This window comes from Dermacentor albipictus, chromosome 5, assembly GCF_038994185.2.
Source record: "Dermacentor albipictus isolate Rhodes 1998 colony chromosome 5, USDA_Dalb.pri_finalv2, whole genome shotgun sequence".
In the NCBI taxonomy this organism is placed as follows: domain Eukaryota; kingdom Metazoa; phylum Arthropoda; class Arachnida; order Ixodida; family Ixodidae; genus Dermacentor; species Dermacentor albipictus.
Window position 1 is genome coordinate 79,607,322 of NC_091825.1, and position 22,679 is coordinate 79,630,000.

Sequence of the window (22,679 nt, forward strand, 5' to 3'; positions counted from 1 at the left end):
CAGACAGCCCGGCGCCGTACCTCCTTTTGCCTGGAGGTCACCACGCGCGCCAACTTTAAACCGGGTGGCCAGCGCGGTCGCTGGTTGGACATCTCGGACGACCGTCGAGTGCTGGCTTTGTATTGGGCCGTTTGAGTGACAATGCTTTCTCGGGGAATTATAAGCTGCGACGCCGCCGCCTGGAAAAACCGGATCCGCCGACCCACCGGGAGCCCAGTGCCGCTCTCGAGTGGAGTGAGATGTGTCACGCGTTGCAGTCTCGCCGGACGTCGCCGTGCGGGAACAGTCGCGTTTGCTGTGAGCTCTCGGCTCCCGTGCCGAACCATTCTTGTCCTGTATAATGACCTGTATATAGTGCATAAAGTACCTTTCGTTATTCTCACCGACGCCTGACTCGGAGTCTTCGCTACCAACGCTCTGTCACGAAACGGGTGACGAGCGCTACGGGACCACCTCAAAGTCGTAATAGTGGTGGCAGCGGTGCAAAGTCGTAACAGCATCGAGCGATGCTCGCCCGCGCGCATATAACGCCGGGCTATAAAACGCGCAGTTAACGGCTGCTTCGCCGGCACTTGGTCGCTCAGTCTCGCCATGAATGGCACGCCGGCTGGGCCGTCCATGCGTGCACTTCAGCGCAAGCGACAGTCAGAATCCACTCATCCAATAGATATAGCTAGACGGCAGACTGCGAAATCTCAAGCAATGGCAATGTTGCCAGCTGAAACACCGGAGCAAAGGGAGGCCAAATTAGCAGGTTGTCGAGAAGCTTACCAAGTGCGGAAGCGTGACAAGATCGAAGCTACTGCAACCGCCGTCATCGTTCAGCAACACGAACAAGAGCAAGGAGAATGAGACGAAGCCGTGGATATAAGTAGCGGCACCCACAACGAACGTTTGACGAACCACGCCTTTTGGCTGGCGACAAGCTCGAATGCGACAGCTAGGTCTCAATGCGACTTCACGGAAAATCCGTTCGACAACGTGTGCAACGTGTGTGAAAGACTGTGGCCTAATGTAATGAAACACTGTGTCCATGGTGCTTGCAAAACCAAGCCAAACAGATCTTTCACTTGTGATAACTAGGTTTACAAGGGTTTTCTTTCTCTCTATATTGCATGGAATTACTAATTGTCTATGGAAAAAAAAATCAGATTGAGCATGTACGTTGGAATTTATGTGAAGTGGAGCTATCGTGAAGCGGTTATTTAATGCTATATACGTAACTGCGGTGTGTACAACTATGTTTTCTTTTCATGCAATGTGTTATCTCATTCAGTGTTTGCGGACCTTGGCTTATGCTCCGCAGCACTCACATATGTAATGTTTCATAGTGCTTATGCACTATACTGTTCACGATTACGGATGCAAGACTGGCGAACTAGGCAAAGAAAGCGTTACATAGATTAAAAAAAAACCAACTACATGTTGATGATAACGCTGTTTCCAATACATTACACCGGTAACTAGGAAGACTAGAAGGGTTGATGGCTGATGGCTGATGAACACAACAATAGCTCTGCGTCCTCTCAGGTTAAATTTTTCTCCACGAGATGGCGCGCCCGATGTGGCTGATTACGTATGCGGCTAGCGTAATCGTTTGTTCCGTCAATGGGAATAACTTTACGCACTGGCTTAACTGTAGAATAATTTCGCCTGCTTAATAGCCCCAGCCTTTCTTCGCGCCGTTCATTATCGTTACTACGACACACGTTCCCGCAATACGTAAGCAGGTCTATTGCATACCTTTTTTAATCCCCCGAAAGCAATGAAGGCTGGGATGCTGTGGGCACCTTTAGTTAATGAATTAATCAATCAATGGATGTTAAAAAAAATTTGGACGATGCTTAAGCTTCGCCTTTAAGAGTAGAACGCGATAGCATTCAAAGATCCCTGACTGCTTCTCACGCTTCCCGGCAACTGGAGCGTATGTAACCGTGATGTTTACCGGGAAACGCTTGCCGCGAACGCTATGCACGAAGGCCCGCTTTGGGGTGTAACCACGACCGGTTGCGTGGGCCGCGATGCGGTGGAGGCGAGCGCCAGCTGGAGTTATATTAAGGAACCGGGAGCGCCGCTCCGTGGCCCCCTAGACATCCATCGCACCGGCGCGCGCAAACTGGCGGACGCCGTGGCCGGTCTCTGAACGCCGCGGCCTGTTTGTGCGTGTGTGGGGGTTTCTTTGATGATGATGATGATGATATGTAGTGTTTATTGGCGCAAGGGCCAAGTGTGACCAAAGAGCGCCAAGGCAGTGTTAAGTTCGCAATGTAATTATGAGTTCTAAGGGGTTAATGTAAAGTGGCTGTATAGGGGCCTTCAAAATAGTCGCTCTAGAGTGCGTAAAATCTATATGTCATAAGATTATGTCGATGACAAATGACGTGTTCTATGTGTAATAAAATCCATCATGAAAGAGTGATGTGATGCAATACAGAAAATATATTAGATGGTGAAATTACCTGGAGCACCACTGCCTCGCCAGAGCCCTTGAAACACAAGGGCCTAGAGGCATGTGCTATATGAAACAGATATCACAGCGGCATCCTCTAAACAGAGGAGACGCTACGAGTGTGTGGGGCTAATAACATGTAATACAACATCTTTCAGGAAGCCCAGGACTGTGCTGGAGTCAAACAGCGGTTCTGGGCCTAGTAACATTACTGGATGAAGGGGGATGTGCTGGCGGTATGCTAAGGGAAAATGTTTCTTTCTTTCAGATTCGACTTTCCGACACTCCAGAAGGACGTGGAGGACGGTCAGCCTCTCCCCGCATCTACCACAGGTTGGAGGCTCGTTTCCGGTGAGTAAAAAGTTATGTGTGCCAAATGTGTGTCCTATTCTCAGACGACAGAATAGGACATCTGTCCGGCGTGATTTTGTTACGGAAGGCCAGAATCCTAACTGTGGCTTTATCACGTGGAGCTTATTATTTGTTTCCGCGTCCCATAGCCGTTGCCACTGGTTCCGTAGTTTCCTCCGTAAGAAGGGCTTCAGGTCTGTGACAGGAACTGCAGCGGTAGGATTAGCAGAATGCGATGCAACTGAAGTGGCCATCTGGTCCGCAAGAACGTTACCTTCGATGCTCCTATGACCTGGCACCCAGCATATGATGACATGCTGATTACCTATATACGCTTTACACAGAGCAGAATAAAGTTCGTTAATTACCGGATTTTTGTGGTTAGAGAATGCCATCAAGGCCTTCACAACACTGAGGGAATCCGTATATATGACTGCTTTCTGGAGTTTTGATTTCCTGGTATGATTCACAGCCGACAGTAGTGCGTAGGCCTCAGCCGTAAAGATACTAGTTTCCGCATGCAGTACATCGGTTTCCGAGAAGGATGGCCCGACGGCTGCGTAGGACACCCCGTCGTGTGACTTCGATGCGTCTGTGTAGAACTCCGTGCAGGAGTGTTTGTGCTGGAGTTCCCGGAAATGCATCTGGATTTCAATCTCTGGAGCGTTTTTTGTAACTTCCATAAAAGATGTATCGCATTGTATGGACTGCCACTCCCAAGGAGGTAGCAGCTTGGCTGGATGCATTAGAGGAAGTTCGAGGAGTGGAACATGCATTTCATGACTAAGCTCCCTCACACGCAGCGAGAAAGGCTGTCTTACGGAAGGACGATTACGAAATAGTGTAGCACATGTCATATCATTAATGGTGTTAAAACAGAGATGTTCGGGATTAGAGTGGACTTTCAAAAAATATGTTTGGCTGATGTATGTTCTCTGGATATGAAGTGACCACTCATTCGATTCTGCATATAAACTTTGTTTCTTTGAGTTTTCGCGTAACAGAATTATGTTTTCTCGTGTAGGCAAATTACAATCCGAGAGCTATAGCGCCTGTAGGTTGTGTCCAAGTCATAGGATTTTTCTACGTATTTTAGCTTGAGAAATTACCCGAATGCCGCATACTTGGCCTTTAAGAGCTACTCGCTGATAAGTAATGAGGCCTGGTACAAAGTGCCACAATTGACGTGCGCTTTCAACCCATTCGTTGAAACCCATTACGCAGAGCGAGGAGACACAAGCGATGATGATGTAATGTGGGCTGCCTGTACCTGTCCTCTGCTGGTGAAGGGTCTCGGCCTTCGGCCAGACGTTATCAGCGGCTTCGCGTCAAAAGCAGCAAGACCAGCTTCTTTCCTCATCGCGGTGAAACCACAGCGATCTGTGCACTTTACGATATGCGCCGCACGTTTTTCCGGTGGTAATCTGGCCGCATTGTTATCGTCGAGAGACGCCTTCCGATGTAGCGTGAGGCGCCGCTGTTTGTGGGTCGCGCACGTGAACGCAGTTGCTGCACGCGACAGCGGCCGATCGCGTGCGGTGCGGCGCAGACCGGTATGCCCTGCTCGGACTCGGTGCTGCCGGTTTGGAGTTTTCTTTCTTGCCTGCGCCATTAGGCTTCACAGCCTACAACGCACGCCCATTTTATATAGTCACATTTAGTGGCACTTCAGCCATCAACGCCAGACCTTTCTGGGAGCACATTATTTCGGTTCGTTGACCCCAGCCGAGAGGTGCTGTATGCAGTAACAGTAAGGACCATGATACCATTTCTGCACAACACAGGACTCGACCTAAGACTGAGATGTCATGATGAGATGCCACCAGCAATTCTCACGCCACTGTGTATACTTCTCATCATCCGCCCCCGTTTCGTACTTATTTCTACCTTCCCAGCACAAACTAGTACGCTAGAGCGCACAAGCTCAGACCGACCTCTCTGCCTTTCTATTAAACGAAATGCTCAAGCTCTCGTCATCTTATGTGAACTTGAGCAAAACGAGAACAAGGTGACAGCAGGAGTCAACGCTTTGACAAGTGGACCTGTCTTCTTCAAGGTAACTTATGCTTTCCTCGCCACGGTATATATAGGTGGGGTTCTTCTGAAGGGGCGAGGGCGTAAGGCTGGTGGGTGTGGCAACGAGCGGAGGTGTGTTAGTGGGGAGGGTGTCGAATAGAGAATAAAGGAATGCTGTGCACAAACAAGGCCAGTGACACGGCCGTCTGTCAATCACGTGTCAACGGCCGTGTGTCAGCCGGCGTGTCAACGACGTGCACAGCACGCCTCTGTTACATGTTTCGCTGGTGGTAGTGGGCTATCCTGCCTCTGGAGTAGATAACAGAATGAGCGGCAGAAACCAGGACTCGTGAAAAAAATATTAAAGGAAAATATTGAAATGGAATAAATTAAGGAAATGAAGAAACGGAAAGAAAAAAAAACACTAAGCAACCAAACTAGGTGTTGTTGCGTATAGCTTGAAATTTAGAATAGCGAATAGATTCTAAGGCTCCCTTTGAAACTTTTATGCATATTGGTTGCGATGTCTTGAACTTAGGATAAGGTATGATTCTCGTTCAGAACGGAAATTTGACTGAAAGATGTAGAGTTTAAGTTGTTCAAAGTTATGACCTGGTTGGTTGCAATGCTCGGCGACGGCTTTGTCAAGCTTTTCAGCTGTGTCCACGCAATGTCCATTTAATCTGACCGTCACTAATTGTCCCGTTTCATCGATATATTGTTTCTTGCAGAAGCAACATTCAAGCATATAAATCACGTCCGAACTTGTATAAGTAAAGCTAGATTTGACTTCGTGTGTATAACAATTTGGTATGCTTTTAATTTTATCAGTTTGAAGGTGCCTGCACGTTTTGTATCTGTGGCGACAACATGCTATTATCTATGATTTATTCCTTCTATTATTTCTTTCAGAGACACGATAGCCCACAACCACCAGCAGAACAGGTAACAGAGGGGTGCTGTGCCCGCCGTTGACATGCCGGCTGACACACGGCCGTTGACACGTGATTGACACTCGGCCGTGTCATTGGCCTTGTGCACAGCACTCCTCTATTCTCAACTCTACACCCTCGCCGCTAACACACCTTCGCTCATTCTTGTGCCCACCCTCCTTACGCCATCTTCCCTTTAGAAGAACCCCACCTATATATACTGCGGCAACTGTCGCCTTAAAGAAGACAAGTGCCCATGTCGAAACGTTGGCTCCTGCTTTCACCGTGTCCTCGTTTTGCTCATCGTCTTCAATTTCCATCTCCCGCCTTCCCCCTGTTTTCATGTGAACTTGCCTCCAGCAGCTGCTCTAGGAGAACGCCCAGTTATTATACTTAAATTCAAAGCAGAATTTTTGCTCATACAGCGCGCAAGCGAGCGCGTTCCCGAACGTACAGTTGTCCACGTAGTAGCTTGTTTCATTCTTAAAATCAAAAGCGATGCAAACTTACACAAGCCTGGAGAACGCCTTTCAATTATTTCTTTGCTTTTATTATGTTTAAAGAAACCTTGCTGAATTGGCATTTGCCCATCGAGAAAAGCCTCAGTCCGGAGCAAATGTTTCAACAAAAAGGTCCTGTCTTTTTCACGGCAATCTTCCAGCATTTGTATTGCTCACTGTCACCCCAAAATTGGTCATTGTGGATTACTTAAAATCTCCATCTTCCTATGAACTAATCTGTCTCACAAGGTTAGCATGATGAGTTAAAACGCTGAACCCACTATTCGTGAGATTGCGCACTGCTGTACAGACTACACTCACTGCGAACGCGGTGGCGCGCGTCGAAATTCGAGCCACTCGTTTCAAGCCACTCGCAGTCTTTCCGACGTCTTGCGTTAAACTTAAAGCAGACACTGGGGCAGATAGTCCTCCCTGGCCATGGCAAGCTGTAAGACATTGCGATAAAGGATCTGTAGTTGGATTAGTTGGTAATTGATCATTAGGAAAATACAGCTCATGGGACAACGAAACAGGAAGAAGAAAGAGGAGACATACGAACGCTTTACTCACAAATGACTCTCTCTCATATGGCAGTGGCAGTTCGTTGTCATGAAATGACCCTAGTTAATACTGATGCTACTTTCATCTTCTCCGCCTTTACACGGGTATGACGCAGGATATGAGGTCGTGTGATAGAGGCGACAAGCGCCCTACAAGCTGCGGAATAGAACTCTACCGCAGCCATCGCGTGCTTTCGTAAATGTAACAAATTTTCGGCGCTTACAGCAAAGAACGAAAATTGGTGACGTTTTCTACAATTATAGCCACTATTACTCCTACGCTTATTGCGTTTGACGCCGCATAATGCATGGCGGACGTGTCTAGGCGTCCATTGGGATTGCTACAAATGGCTCTGTAACGATGGTGAAAAAAAGACAACACCACATCAAGGCGAACGGAAGTTACTTAAGTCGAATATTTGTGCTGAAGGCATTAACTAGAGGAAATGCCATATCATGACATACATTCAGCTCCAGATTCTAAAATTCTAAGCTCGCGATAACCGCTACTCATAGTGTGAAAGCAGAAACCCAGTGTTACCAGCACCGACTGCACCAAATATTTGCGTTGGTTTTCTTATGTTCCTGTAAACATTTTGAACTATAGTAGTATTTGCTGTCGGGCTAGTTGCTGCATGTCGGACAGCAATATATTTAACGCCAAATACACGATCACAAGAAGGGGAGGACCTAAAGACAGGACGAGCGCTTACGTTTAACTGTTAATTTTTGTAGCCATTAAGCATTAAGAAGTGAGTAAGTAACTAAGTAAGAATACTTTTTATTAGTTTACTGTATGCTAAAATAGGCTGTTCAAAGTAAACCCTAGTCCTGTTCTAAGGTCATCTCCTTTTTTTGTGATCATGCTCCTTGCGCTAAATTCATTACTATTCTGAACTATCGCCATAGGGCGAAGAAAACGAAAATTTTGTTCACAACCACCGCTACCAAGACTCATACTCATGTCACTGAAGCAATGTGCATTTCGCAGCCGGACGCGGTAACAAAGTGCTTGGAAATTAGTGCACGGTTTCGCGCTTCACAGAGACTCTGAGAGCGCTGACGCCTGTGCACGTGTTTCCGAGGCTACAACAAGACAACGTGTAATTCTTTAGCACAAGAGGATGACCTCTGCCTTGCATAGTAGCTGTTATTCACAAGATGGCGGCGTGCTGGCGCGAAATGTCCTATCGTCATGCTTGTGAAATTACTGTCGATGACCGCCCCCCCCCAAAAAAAAAAAAAAAATGTTAAGGAAGAAAGCGTGCATAAGAGTGACAGGGATGAACCAAGCACATGCTAATGGAGGATGCGGCAGTTGATGGAATACAACGTCGAAAGGTTGTAGCTAACAAACATTGAGCGGATCGTATCCCCCCATTCTATTCACTCTAATGCCACAGAGTTTAAATTTATCACGCGGCTAAATTTTTCATATTTATAATTGCTTTTCCAGATTCTTAATTCAATTATTTCACGCTTCCTCGGCTTTAATGCCGACAAGCTTCCGCATTACTTTCAAACGCGTCGGGCGAGAATTTGCCTACAGCCCCGACGGCCGCAGATTGTAAGCCTCCCTAGTGCCCTGCCTCTGCACGAAAGCGATAACGCGTCAACCGAGTGCGCTGAATTGCGTATGCACCTATTGTCATGCTCTACAACTCACCGCGGGCGTTATAGAATAAAGCGCGGCGACTATCGCAGTCCTTTTTTTACTGACCTATTATTCTTGTTATTTGACTCGTTTCGCGAAGTTTATGGCGAGGTGATTAAGTGTGTAGTGTCGACTTTGCTGGCGTCCTCTACCCTGTCCTTTCTAAGCAAAGCCATTGAGTCGGGAAGGCGTTGCGCCTCTTCCAGGACCGTTTCAAAGCTGTCTGTATCACATTAAATACGCTTTAAAAAAATTTAACATCGTGTAACGGTGCGTAATAGAAATGTACACATGAAAAAAGAAACTTGTGCTGGATGGTGGTAAATTTGTACCAAGGTGGTGATGGTAGTGGTGTTGCAGCAGGTGGGGTTAGTCTGGCATACATAGCCGGCAAATGTTCGCCTGAGCCTCCTGTGAGGTGAGATCAGGGGCGTGTCACCAGGTGTCGAAGAGTTTCGCATGAAAGCAATGAGCAGTCGCTGCACTCTCTTTTTTTAGTGCCACGGGCCCTCCGGGGAAAATGACGCTTTCAGAGGTCCTGTGCGAAAGACTATTCTTTTGCAGGCTGTCGATCATCGCTTTTCTTTCCGTGTAGAACTGCGGGCACAGCCGAATCAAATGTTCGATGTCGCCGATATTGCCACGGAAGGCACAGAGCGGTGAAGCGTATCGCCCAGTCTTGAATAACCAAACCGGGGAGTACGCGGAGTCGGTTTGCATGCGGTACAACAGCATTGATTCTTCCCGAGTAAGTCCAGGGGTCACGCAGGTTTGGTGTGGAGTCCGGTGAATCGGTGAACTATTAATAGTGTGCCCATGAAAACTGGAGAGCGCAACTTACAAGTGTAAAACTTGTAAGTTGTAAGATTTATCCAAAAGTGGATAAAATCTTATAGTGCACCGCGGCAGAAATTATCTATGCAAATAATGTTTTTTTTTTGTAACTGCAAGAAATACATTTTCTCACAGTGAATTGCGGTGCATAAAAACAACGACAAACAAACAAGCACACAAACAAAACAGAATCGCCCATGTCGCCAAAACTGTGTTACTGTTTTCCATATTTGTTGTATAGTCTTCCGGGGGAACCGAGAATATGAGAATTGGAAGAAATTTCAAAAGTGTGGGGCATTAGATTCATTACACTTTTTTATGCCAAATATCGGTAAAGACTTGGACGGCGAGTGCAAACGAATTATAAACAGCGACGAAGAGTACTATAGCTACGGGCCTCCTACACAGGAGAACTCTGTTCACGGTAGCTCCAGAATTAAAACAATGCTCACGTTCACCTATGTGTTTTCTTATATTGGCGTATAGCTGGTGCGTATTTTTTTCCGATTTTATATTTTGTAAAGTATAAAACCATTTTTAATAATTTCAGCATTACTACCTGCGAGATATTGTGGAAGCTATCTGCATTTTTTCTACGTATACCCTTTACGCTAGGGTCTTACACGCATTCCGTGATGGCTTCGCCGCAATTACGCATGATATGTGGTAAAGCATTCATGATGTAATGCGGTGAAGGAAAGCAAGAATTTGCGGAGGTACTAAGTGTAGACAACCTGGAATTATTTAGTATACTTTGGTTGCGCCTCCACCACAACAAAGGGGCATCCAGGCCTCGGAATCTGGAACCGGTACTGGTCTGGAGGTTGGGTTGGCCTCCGCGGGCCGAGAGCGTACAAGGTGCGAACATTACCTGGCACGGCTTCGGCCACGGCGGCCCGAAACCGCGGACCGCCCTGGTTACAGCTTTGATTTCCCTCGCTGCCCCTTGGGCTCCCTGAAGATCCCGCACCACCTATTTAACTATAATCGATCTCAGGTTCGCTCCCGAGGCCCCCGTTTTCAGATAGTATTTATTGTTTAACTTCGCTCGGTAAATAGACTCACCGCAGTACCCATTCTGTTTTGGAGAGCAGCTTACTATAAATCACAACCGTGATTGTAGAACGCACTTGAGATCCTTGCACCTCCCCCCTCCACTTATGTAATGTTCGTAAAAGGGGCCTATAAATATTTCGTTGACGATGATGATGAGGAAAGCATTTCAGCGCAGGCAGATAGGAACAATACGAAGACGTAGCACCATAGCGCACAGTGGTGCCTATGCATTTCTTTTATTCCGCCCTGGCTGTGCTAAAAGCGCTTTCGCAATACGTTTAGCGACACGCCCAACACATAGCGGCTCGTCTATTATCTGTTCCCTTTCACTTTGACATTTCTATACAGTATGCGAAACGCAATCATTAACGTCAGCCCGATGGTAAATTCTTATGATAGATCGAAACAAATATGGGCGAAACACGAACGCCCAATTTTTGAATGCTCACCGTAATGCGAATGTAGAAAACGTAATGTGATCACTCCAAAAGTTGGAGTGTGACTTGCGGACGGGGGCTTAGCCTTTCTCTTATCCAAGAATGTCATAGGGGCTTTTTTTTATTTTGCTGCAAGACTCAAGGGCACTGAAGAGAGTGGAACGCAGATTAAGGGCTCTATAACGCAAAGGCATTCCAGTCTCTTTCTCTTCCATACGTGCCGCCTATTCTGCCTGATTGGAAAATAATATTTTGGGCCATTTCCACTTCCCCGTCTCGCACGAGACGTCACGAAAACCTGAGAACACCTCTGGTATGACGTGTACACACTGATCATGCATCAGGCCGAACAATAAGATAACAAGATAAGATAGCAAGATAATTCTTTATGATTCTAGGACTCTTTCTCTATTAGCCATCCGCTATTGGTCAAAAAATGTTTGGGCTGCGGTCGCTTCACCGGTTCGCCCGTAAATTTGACATCATGAGATTGCAATAAAATCATAATGGAATACTTTTAAGTTGTTATAGTTGTAGGCATTGCGTTAAACCCAGGTGTCAATTTTTATCTTTGTCCACCGTGCTCCTCTGACTTCAAAGGATGATCACTTCCGGGTTGCGTATCGCTTGCGCAATTTTATCTCGTTATCACCGCTACTTTCCGCATTAGTATAGTTCAAGCTCGTTGAAATAGCCTAGTAACATAACTAAGTCATTACAACTTCATGGCAAAGTATCCTCAAGTGACAATAGTGATAATATTACCGACAACGTCGAAAACCTGTAGTGTGCAATCTACTAACCCAATCATTGTGTCCGACACTTTCATCACACTCTTGAAACAAAGGCGTGTTTGTAACCATTCGGATAACAGACGCATTATCGAAAGCGTGTTCCTGCCAAGTTAAACGCAGCCGTGAATAACGTCAATGTGCACTTACGAACGGTAAACAGGGTCAGCTGTTGATATGCCATGACAACCGCGAGATTAGGGCCTCCACATCCGCAAAAAAAGAAAAAAAAGGAATGACGAAATTACCACCGATATTTTTTTGTGTATTAGCTGCGACGACACGCGAGAAGCTTAGCTACCAAGAAGCCCAGAACCACAAAGTAGTTTCTATAAAGGAAACACAATACAACACTATACAAACACTGACCACTATGGTGGTACCGGTAGTGTGCATGTACCTAAGAGCTGACGCCTCGACATATCGCTCGCGCGATACAATCACTGCATCTTATTATTCATCGCCACAAGTAGACACGCGAAAGTCATCGTGCCGCCCATTTCAGTGCAGCTTGCAGAAGGAATTATCTCAATGATCCGCATTTACGTTTGTCTGGTGTACGCCGATTCCAGCTTGTACCTTCAAAGTTAACATGCTTTCGCTCCCGCGAATATTTTACACCGCTAGACTGCAGTTCCCTTCTCTTTACACCCGTTCCGTCATTACAGTAGGCCATCGGCTATCTGCTGTACTCACCACGTGACTTGTCAAACTCCTAATTCATTGTAGAGCAAGTACATCAACATGGACATAGAGCGTCACTATAGAAAACACAACCAACTTCTCTACCTCCCAAACTCAACTGCCGATCACCTACCCACCATAGGCGATCATTATGTGTCTAATATCACGGTTCCTTACTAATCTGAGCACCACGGAATATTGCGAATTGAGGGCGCTAATGGAAATTGTGAGGTGATGAGTCCCGATGGTCGAATGTTACGTTTAAATGTAACAAATACTTTGATCATTCTCCTCATTGCCCTGTTTGAACTTTAAAGAAAGTTCAAACAGGGCAATGAAACGTGCTATCACACCTTAGCAGTAACACTGCAAGAAAACTACTGACGCTAAGAGCTAGGACTGTTCGAAATGAAAACAATTAAAGGAAGCCTTCGTCAAGTGTACTTCACAACGCTACGAAAATGTACTGCGGAGAAGCCAAGACGGGCTGGAACGTGCGCACCGGCGAGCGACGCAAGTCAGCGGACCCGCTAGATTTACACCGCTAGGCAGGAAGGTGCGCACGTGACGTCACTTCTACATCTATGGGTTGCACAGCTGGCGCGCCACCGGTAGATAATCGCAATATCGCACGCAACCGCTGTGGCACACGTCAGTAGCCCCGGTTAAGAAAGTTGAACGCAAGAGCGATGACCGAGTGGGGGAACTACGCGTGCCTCGAAAGTGGTCAGGATGTTCCGACGTAAGAACCTAACAGCGACGCTTCAATAAAGGAAGAAAAGAAAAGCGAGTTTTGACTGTGACGCCTGTGAGAAGCAAAACCTGTAGCGAAAAATTGAAAACATAGGCTTGATTCTTGAAGTAAAGCACTAAGCAATCGCCGGAAAATAATTTTCTTACTAAAGTGCAGGGAAAGCTCTAAGCGGAAAGCAGGACCCCAAGCTCAAATGCGATCTCCCCATACGATCAACGTGCCATGCTAGAGAAACAGTCTCGAGCACCGCACGCAAGACACGCATAGCACGGCGAGGCTGTGTCCACTGAGACGTATAGTGTCCTTCCCTTTCACACGGGACACCACGAGTGCAAGAAATAAGGTAAAATGGCGAAAATAAAAGTCAACTGAGCGCACCGCCTACCAAGGCATATATGCGCACGTCTGGGATTCAAAGCACGCAACAATTTGCTGTTTTCAGAGCGACAGCTGTTACGGGCTCTTCAGTGGCGCGATGTGATGTTGTGACACGAGACTGCAGGGTACAGGGACGCAGTCAAAAATGGCCGCCCGAATAGAGAGAGAAAGAGAGAGAGAGAGAGAGAGAGAGAGGGGGAGCTAGAGAGAGCTAGAGAGAGGGGAAGCTTTCGTATGAAAAACGTATAATTCTGGAATTTTCACGTGGAGTGCGAAACCACCCATCCGTTCCTCTGCACAAAGAAAGCAATCGGGGACAGAAAGACCGAGGAGGAAGAGGGTGGGAAAATTACATTGGAAAAAAGAAAGGGATGGAGGACGCGAGAAAATGTGTTTTGATGGAACACGTACAGTTGAGACAAAGGTGATGGTTCGCATGTAGATGTTTCAGAGCCTGTTAAATGAGCCAAAGTACCCAAGGTAATAGAAAAGAAACAAAGATAAAGCTAGGCATTCCTTGGAAAGAGAAGGCATAGGACCTAGTACTCTCGTGGTTGCAGTGATTTGCAGTGGTTGCAGAAATAAAAAGCAAAACCAATTCTATCGAAATAACGAGTCCTTTCGCCTCTGCAAGCTGGATACATTAACAACGCGTGTTGCACTATTTGTAAGGCACCGCGATCGTTACAGCAAGCATTGGCTGTTAGTCCAAGACTGGACTAGCGATTGGAGAATGCGACGTTGAGACGAAGTACAAGCTTACGGACACAGGCTAAAGCTTATTCAGCAGGTGTTGGCCGTAGCGGGACGCCACCGTCTAGGTTGCTTCGCAGGCTCAGTAGAATCGCAAAATTCACATATAAGGGTCACATCATTACTTAAAAAATATTACCATGACGCTAAGTCATTGCTACAACAGTTGTGCTTTCACGTCGCCAAACTTCGTGCCAAACACGTCGCCAAGCGATGGTACATTTCGCAAAGAAAGCGAGACTCAGGTCCGCCGCTTTCGCGGCTAGCCCTTTGTCTGTCTTGCTATTTTATCCCTCGGTGAGAGTTTGAAACATGCTAGAGAAAGAGCTTGAGAACTTTCGCATAGCTGCATCGTGGTTACGGGTCAAAGGACTACATGATGATTTTTCTCAGATTTGTAATGCGGGTTTCTCCATTTTCCCCCCTTTGCTTTCCTGTAATCCATTTGCCTTTTCAATTTTCAATCATTTCCTTTTCTATATATGGCTTGCTAATGTACACCATCTAGTTTTCAGCGACAAGAAGTACAGCCCTTCCACGTTATTTTCCCAGTGAATTCAGGTCAATCACTACCGTCGTGTGTACGGGCCATTTCTATTATAGGTTACAATAACAAAGCCACCTCAATGTTCCGGAGAATGCAATTAAGGTGACGCAGGTCACAATTGCTCGGTGGCACAGTTGGCACTGACAACCACAAAGCAACCTTGAAAGTGCCTTACAAGTACAGCTTCATGTGTTCTGATAACACATAACTGTACATTTGGCTTCAAAAGTCGAGAAAGAAGTGTCTCTGTGGTTCACACAGAAACTTTATCGAGGCAGAGCCTGCTGTCATTTGGCGCATGCAAGTTGGGTGCTACACTCTTAAAACGATTGCACCCTTTAGGGTGTATATTTGTCCCACAACAATAATCGTAGTCTGCCTTGTCCACATTTCCTTTCTTTAACGCTGCGAGCCCGGTACTTCCAAGTCACGAATGGCATGCGCGTTATCGGCATGACAGAGCATTTTCGAGAGGAAAGTAGCGAGCGCAGCGTTTTCAAGAAGAAACGCAAGCAACACAGATGACGATCATAGTTAAGTGGCAAATACACACCCCAAAAGGTGCAACCGTTTTAAGAGTTTAGCACCCGACTCGCATGCGCCCTAATGAGAGCAGATTCTAGCTCGATAACGTTTCTGTGCGAAACGCAGAGACACTTCTTTCTCGACTTCTGGAGCAAACACACAAACACGCATACATACATACATACATACATACATACATACATACATACACACATACATACATACATACATACATACATACATACATACATACATACATACATACATACATACATACATACATACATACATACATACATACATACATACATACATACATACATACATACATACATACATACATACATACATACATACATACATACATACATACATACATACATACATACATACATACATACATACATACATACATACATACATACATACATACATACATACATACATACATACATACATACATACATACATACATACATACATACATACATAACCCGTCGCGATGGCTTTTAGCGCGGCTGTGGGCTTGCTTTGCTAAGCACGAGGTCGCGGGAAAGATCCCCTGGTGGTCAAAATTAATCCGGAGTGCTCCACTACGGCATGCCTCATAACCAAATCGTGCTTTTAGCACGCAGAACCACTGGATTCAATACGTACGTACGTACACGTTTGCATGTATGTAATGTTATATATAGGCTTTAAGAATATTGGTCACGAACTGCTCGAAAAGTCAACGTTTTCTGAGATCCTGCGGCTTGTGAACTTGTTTGGTCGACTGTACATGCCAAAAGACATTTTACTACTTATGTTTCACATTATGTTCTTTCTTGTTTGTTTGTTTTTGTTTTTGTTTCATTATTTGTTGCTGCGAGTGGTTGCTCTCTCCATCTGTGTGTTCAATGCCCCTCTTGGGACTGAGCCACGTTTTGTGTCGTCAATAACAACAGCCGAAGTGGGGAGCGTGCTCGTTTTAGAACCGCCAGTTTTTCAATAAGTCCCAACTGGTGCTACGACGTGGTATGTGCGTCTGCTCTGTATTGCTAGGGTGTTCTCCTCCGTTGACTAAAGTGCATAGTCCCCCACTATAAGAATAGCTCAAAACAGCAACATGAGGAGGACAAATCTCCCGCTGAATGTTTTCTAATTGCGTCGAAATATGAACAGGGGCTGTTCTACGGCATGTAAAAAAAAATCAGAGAAAGAGAGGTAAGGATTGTAGCGTAGCGACGCGTCCTTGTCTTCAAAAACAGCGACCACGCGATGCGTGTTACGAGCACACCACGAGCACACTAATCACGAGCACACTAATCTGCGTGACGCCTATTTCGCTGCTCACGTAACACCTAACAAATATTTGTCGAAATAGATGGCGTCAAGCGGCTGGTATAGTAAAGTGACAACCGAATCGAGCACACTTATTTCACCAATATGGCGCAACTACCGCACGTTCACGTTTATACGCCTCACGTTCGTTGCCGCTTCAGTGTGCTGTTTCTTCCGTTTTTTTGTGTGTGTGTGTGCTGTTGTTCGAAAATGAACCCCCATCCAACAACTCAACGCTGCCTAACAAACCATTAGTCCCTTATCTCAACCGTCTCAATGCAGCTCAACAGAATAGGCAAAACTCACCGGGAATGGTGTAAATTTCAGTGTACGCCATGATATTTTCCTCTGGAGATGGGAGCTGCAGCGAGCGAAGCTGGAGATGCAGATTCCAGTGAAGATACTGATCCCTGTCAGCCCGGAGTGACTCGAGGAAACGCTCCGCACTCCCACCCGGCAAAAGTGATGCGGCCTGAGATATGTTCGCGCCACTCGGGGGGTGGGGGGGAGAGGGGGGTATGTCACAGGTACCTCGAACTAGCGCCAGCTGTTCTGTACTTGCTTGCGTATTTTTACGCGCCGCCCGCCTGACAATGTACTCTCACGCAATTCGTCACACCGCGTTTATTTTATTTTCCCTCTCCCTGCAGGCTCACCTCTCTCACCTGCGCGCCTCCTCTGTTGCATTTTTTTCCTTTTTTTGTTCCTTATTTTCTACGAGCAGGCATCGCGATATCTTATCTCTGTGACGACCATGAACGCCAACGCCTCGTTAGTGACGGCTGCATGCAGTGATGTCATTTCAGACGAATCTGAGCGAGAGGATGAAAAGCAAGCCGTACTTGCGTATCTGCGGAGGAATGCGAGGGATGACCTAGAATAAGTTTGCGAGCACTGGGCTTTCGTACAGGTGGAACTTTGACTTAGGGGGAATCTAGGATGTTATTCTGCACATTGTCTAATTCCACCATATTTCCGAATTGTGCAATGGCGGCATTTTTAGCTAATCAGAGATGCCGTATATAAGAAACGTTTTCGCCAGTCATAGCTGACGAAATGGCGAATTAAACAATATGGCGGAATTCGACGATGTCCAGAATTGCGCACCAAGTGACGTGTCAGTCGATAACGTGGCCCACAGAGAGCGGAAGATATTCTCTTAACCGCGTTACAGATGCATGTGTTCAAGCGTAACTTGGGCCCCGATTTTACGGCGATGCCTTCCGCTCGATCCTATACCACTTTCATAATCTACAGGTTACGACGCGCTGATCTGACTGATAACACGGGCGGAGCGTCGCTCTGACCACTGACGAAGCGCAAGAAGTGTGAAAATGAATAGCATCATAAACAGCATCTCTACATCATTGCACTCTTGGACAAACTACTATTGATGAGGTAGATTAAAGGCCAGCGAGATATACTAGGACCGGGGATGCGTATACACAAAGCCTTTCTTACGCAACCACTAGACCTCAGTGTTGTTCATGGGCACACGTTAAACAAATTATTGATTGACTGGTTAATTGATTGAGTGACTGATCGTTATTTTCGTGAAATAATGACATTCTACTATGCTTCTCCTACTGCTAGAGTATGCCTCTGCAGTTTTGACGGTCAGAGGATATAGATGTCACATTGAAGTTCTCAGGTATTCATTTTTTTTTTCAGCACAATTATTTTTTCCAGCACATAAAATTATTAGGCAGGAAGTCTGGAACAATACAACAACATATCCTAGGCGAAGACGGAAACAAAGTGGAAGGAGACGCGGCATTAAATTGCATCTGGAAAATAGCAGCCTAATCTTTCCAAGGCAATGACCTAGGTTCTATTTGAGGAAAAAAAGAGCATGAAAGAGAGCCAGATGGGAAAAGGAGCTAGTGCTGACAAATTTCAAATGGAAGAAATCCGAAGGGGAAATTCCTCAGTGCACAGCTCAGCCATAAGGCTAGACGAGATTCCCGTTAGGCTGGTTATTGAACTAGGACCAAAAAGTAAGGAAGCTCTGCTGAAAGCAGTAGGAAAATCCTTAGCAGGCAGTTGGCGACAAAGTAGAATTAATTTAGTTTATAAAAGCAAGTGAAAAAATAGCGGCAGAGTGGAAAAGATACAATTCACTCATTAAGACCGTTAACCATTACATCGTTAATATACAGGTTAGCACTACAGGCGATTGAATTCAAGCTACAAGAAAATAATGGCATATTGGGAAAATTCCAGAATATCTTCAGAATCGATATACGTCTGGATGATAACTTATTCGTCCTTACTCAGTGTATTAAAATACCCAGAGAAGAAAGGAGACCGCTGATTGTTCTTTTTTTAGACACTACAGGAGCGCATGAAAACGTAAACCGCAAGATTTTGTGGGATATTCTCGAAGGCGAAGGCGAAGGCTGAGGCGACGATTGCATATAGCTTTTGAGAGAGATTTACATACAAAATACAGTTTGCGTTGAATGAGAAGGGCTGAGGAGCGAGGAGAAAGTTGTTACCAACAAGGGACTGAGGCAAGGGTGCCCTTTATCCCCACTGCTATTTATGAGGTACATATATGTATATATGAGGGTGGAAAGGGCGTTAGATGAAAGTAATATCGGGTTTAATCTCTCATACAAACAGGCGGGCACCATAGTTCAGCAGCAGCTTCCAGGTTTGTTTGATGCGGACGACACTGTGTTGCTAGCTAACAAGCAAAGTGATTTGCAACGTCTGGCTGATATCTGTGGACGAGAAGTTGAGAATTTAGGTCCGAAATTTAGCGTTAAAAATCAGGCGTTATGGTATTCAATCAAAACAGTGAACAGACAGTGTCACTTCAGGGCTACGAAATACCTCAGGTATAAGAAGATAAATACCTTGATATATGGATAAACGAAGGCAATAGATATATGGAAACACAGAGAAAAATAATAACAGCAAAGGGAAAAAGATGCGGCCATAATGAAACAAAGAGCGCTATGGGGGATACAATAGGTACGAGGTGCTCTGGAGTATGTGGAAAGGTATAATGGTTCCAGGACTTACATTTGCAAATGCGGTTATTTGCTTGAAATCAGGTGTACAATCAGGCCTCGATGGCAACCAAAGGTCAGTGGGACGCCTCACATACGGCGCTCACGGGAAGACTACAAATGAAGCTGTGCTAGGTGACATGGGCTGGACAAGTTTTGAAGTGAGGGAAACTCAGAGTAAAATTGACTATGAGGATTGACTGAGGAACATGGCAGAAGGTAAACGGGCTGGGAGAGTGTTCAGATGTTTGAGCAAGAAAAACATTGGTTCACAGTAGAGGAACATGACTAGGAAGCTTACCAGCAAGTATACGGCCTGTAGGGTGAGCTACACAGCAACAATGAGCGTGAAGCGGAAAGTCGGGGAGACAAAGACAATCTCATGGGTGGCGACAATGGAAAAAAAAACCTGCTATGAGTAAGTACTTAAGAGGAAATAACGAACTCAGGAAAGAAGCAATTTATGACTCAATGAGAAGCTCTTTACTTTTTGAAGGGACATCAGGATTCCCTAGAAGACGATTGCTTAGAAAGAAAGATACAACAAGGAAAAAAAAGCATGTGCTTGCCGCGGTAAATCTGGGGAAGCGACGGAGCAAGTTTTATGAGAATGTGAAGACGTCTGCCATGCGGTCGATTTAGCCAACTCTGGCCTCCTTGAAGCCCTTTAGTTCAGCGAGAGTAGGGGGTAAGGTAAACACGTCCGCAGTAGAGGTTGGTATGAGACGACTGGAAGATTGGTGGAAGAAAAGTAGCAAAACGACAACCAACGGAGGTGAACAAAAATAAAGTTCTCAATAGGGGTTCAGAAAGTTCGGTGATGAGAATTCTTCGTGTTTTTCTTTAACCTAGGTAAGATATTATTAGGCAATACAATAACAAGAGCTTGATGGTGCAACCCACCGACCCGGGGCGGCTTGGGCGAACATTTAATAACGAAAAGAATAACGAACTTAAAAACACATTCTTAAATTCGTCATCATTTTCGTTATGAAATGTTCGTGCTAGCCGTTCCAGTTCCAAAGGGGACGCTGACAGCATCCATCCATCCATCCAACCATCCGCGGTAGCGGCGGCACCGGCCATGCAAGGAAAAGGTAAAAGAAAAAAAAAGAAAAAAAAACCAACAGGAAGTAGTTCTTTGCGCATAGCGTTTGCACAAGCGTTAACCGGTAAAGTTTGCGCTTGAATAAGCTGCAGTAGCAGGGAAGTTGCCACCGTGTGGCAGGTTTATATATAGCGCAGCGAGTCGCGGCTCTGCCAGTCGTTGCGCTGATCGGTGCCAAGCCTCAATTTATCGCGAAATGAAAACACGTATATAGCTGCGCCCGAATTTCACATTAGGGAGTATCGTAATCGTCCGTTGAATTTTCTAATCGCTGAAGGTATTTTTTCCGTGAGTACGCGCCCTGGAAGATCCCGACCAACTCGAGGTTACCAGTTTCGCTGTAAAAATAAAAATAAAAAATAATATGCAGTCGTATAGCCTGCTGACATTCCATATCTTCAGGTTTACACAGAATTTAATCGGCTAGTTAGCTCAAAACTGCGCAGACGCACTCCTCAGCACCGAGTACTGGAGCGACACAGCGTTGCGCCCCAAAGAGTCCACGCGCATTCTCCCCACGAGGCCGTCCCTTCATCAGCGCCCGTCTAGACGGCGACGGGGCGGGAGACCGACTGTGAAGCGCAAGCAAAGCAGCTGACTTTGAGGCGACAACAACCGCCGCCTTCCGTGGAAGTGGTAACAACCGCGAAGGAAAGTCTCATGACTGTGACAAGCTAACTGTCACGGAGAGCAAGGAACCAGTGTCGACGACTTTCATGGAAGCAGCCTGAACCCCTGCTTCCAGATTGCCTCGTCCTTGCTTCGAAAGTCGGACATCAGAGTTGGAGTTCAGTAAGGCTATGCAGGTATGGGTGGAGTTCTGTGAACAGTACGACATCTATGACTGGCTGCAAGAAGGTAATGGAATCTCCATATGTAGGAATCTAGGGAGAAGAACTGCTAAAAAAGGACCTCTCGTGTGCTGGCATGTGTGTGCTCAGACATGTAGTGAGCTTGGACCTTTAAGGCGCTCCGACATGGAATGTGCCCCCATACCTGGGAGCCAGTTGTGTACATATGTAAAAATAAACCCGTTTCTCGGTTCCTTCAGACCTATCGACCTCATCTCCTCACCAACAAGCAACTTTCGGTAGTAGAGACGGACGACTGCGTAGGTCTGCGTAACCAGTGAAGTGCGATGCCCCAGCATAGCGCAAGCCATCTACCATGCTTTAGGCACCCCGGCGGCGTAGGCAAACGACCCTCATAGTGAGGCCCGAGTCCGAACCACGGACCCCAGAATTAGATCACAACATTACACAGCGCTAACACGACGTGGCACCTAGCGCATTCTTTTGTTTGTGATCTGTGTTCACCGCTTTTTCCTCGCAGTCCATGATTCTCGGTGCGCCGGCTTTCCGGCAAGCATTGGCTTCTCTAAAACGGCATGTCCGAGCCAAGTTCCAGGTGCTTTCCTCGAATTCAATAACGCTTCGTTGCTGAAGAGTTCATAAGAGTGGCTTGTTGGGTGATACATACTAATTTGTAAGGCTATACCAGCAAACTTAAAGCATCACCAGAAAGAAATCATGAGGCAAGACACAGAGAAAGGAACTGGAAGGTACCCTTCCTGTTCCTTCCTTTGTGTCTTGACTCATCGTGCTTTATGGTTATCATTTCCGTTTGCGCGCATACCCTTACAAAATGCAACCCTTACGCCATGACTAACGAGATAACTCAGGCACCCACCCTCGCACAAATCCTTGCCACTCCCAAGTATACTCGTTTTTCTTTTGAGCACATTCTCTGCCTCTCCACAAGCAACTCGTGTAACAAAATAAATTTCTAGAAAACTGCGTACATGTTGCGGTGTAATACAGAGGTCGTGGAAACACACAACGCTTACTGTTACAAAGTTAAATAAGTTGAATCAAATGCCTTGGTGCCCTGTCGCCCTGTCTCGGCATCCATGGAAGAAGAAAAAGGAAGTTCACGCAGAAACTCCTCCTGGAGTTGTCTAAGTATACCCAAGCCTTGTGCCACTTCCTCTACAAACGACAAACGACAAAC

General features: G+C 46.0%; 1 protein-coding gene across 2 annotated transcripts in view; it reads right to left on the reverse strand.

Moving 5' to 3' along the window:
* Positions 1–22,679, reverse strand: part of LOC135910807 (prestin-like) — a 271,569-nt gene that overhangs the window by 220,915 nt on the left and 27,975 nt on the right. The window contains exon 1 of one of the 2 annotated variants that reach the window (XM_065442918.2): positions 16,851–16,896. The exons of the other annotated variant lie outside the window; for it this stretch is intronic. Within the exon in view, the coding sequence (XP_065298990.2) occupies positions 16,851–16,881 (31 nt within the window). The 5' untranslated portion in view covers positions 16,882–16,896. Of the gene's footprint in view, positions 1–16,850; positions 16,897–22,679 lie in introns of those variants that run through there. 2 annotated transcript variants of the gene reach the window in all.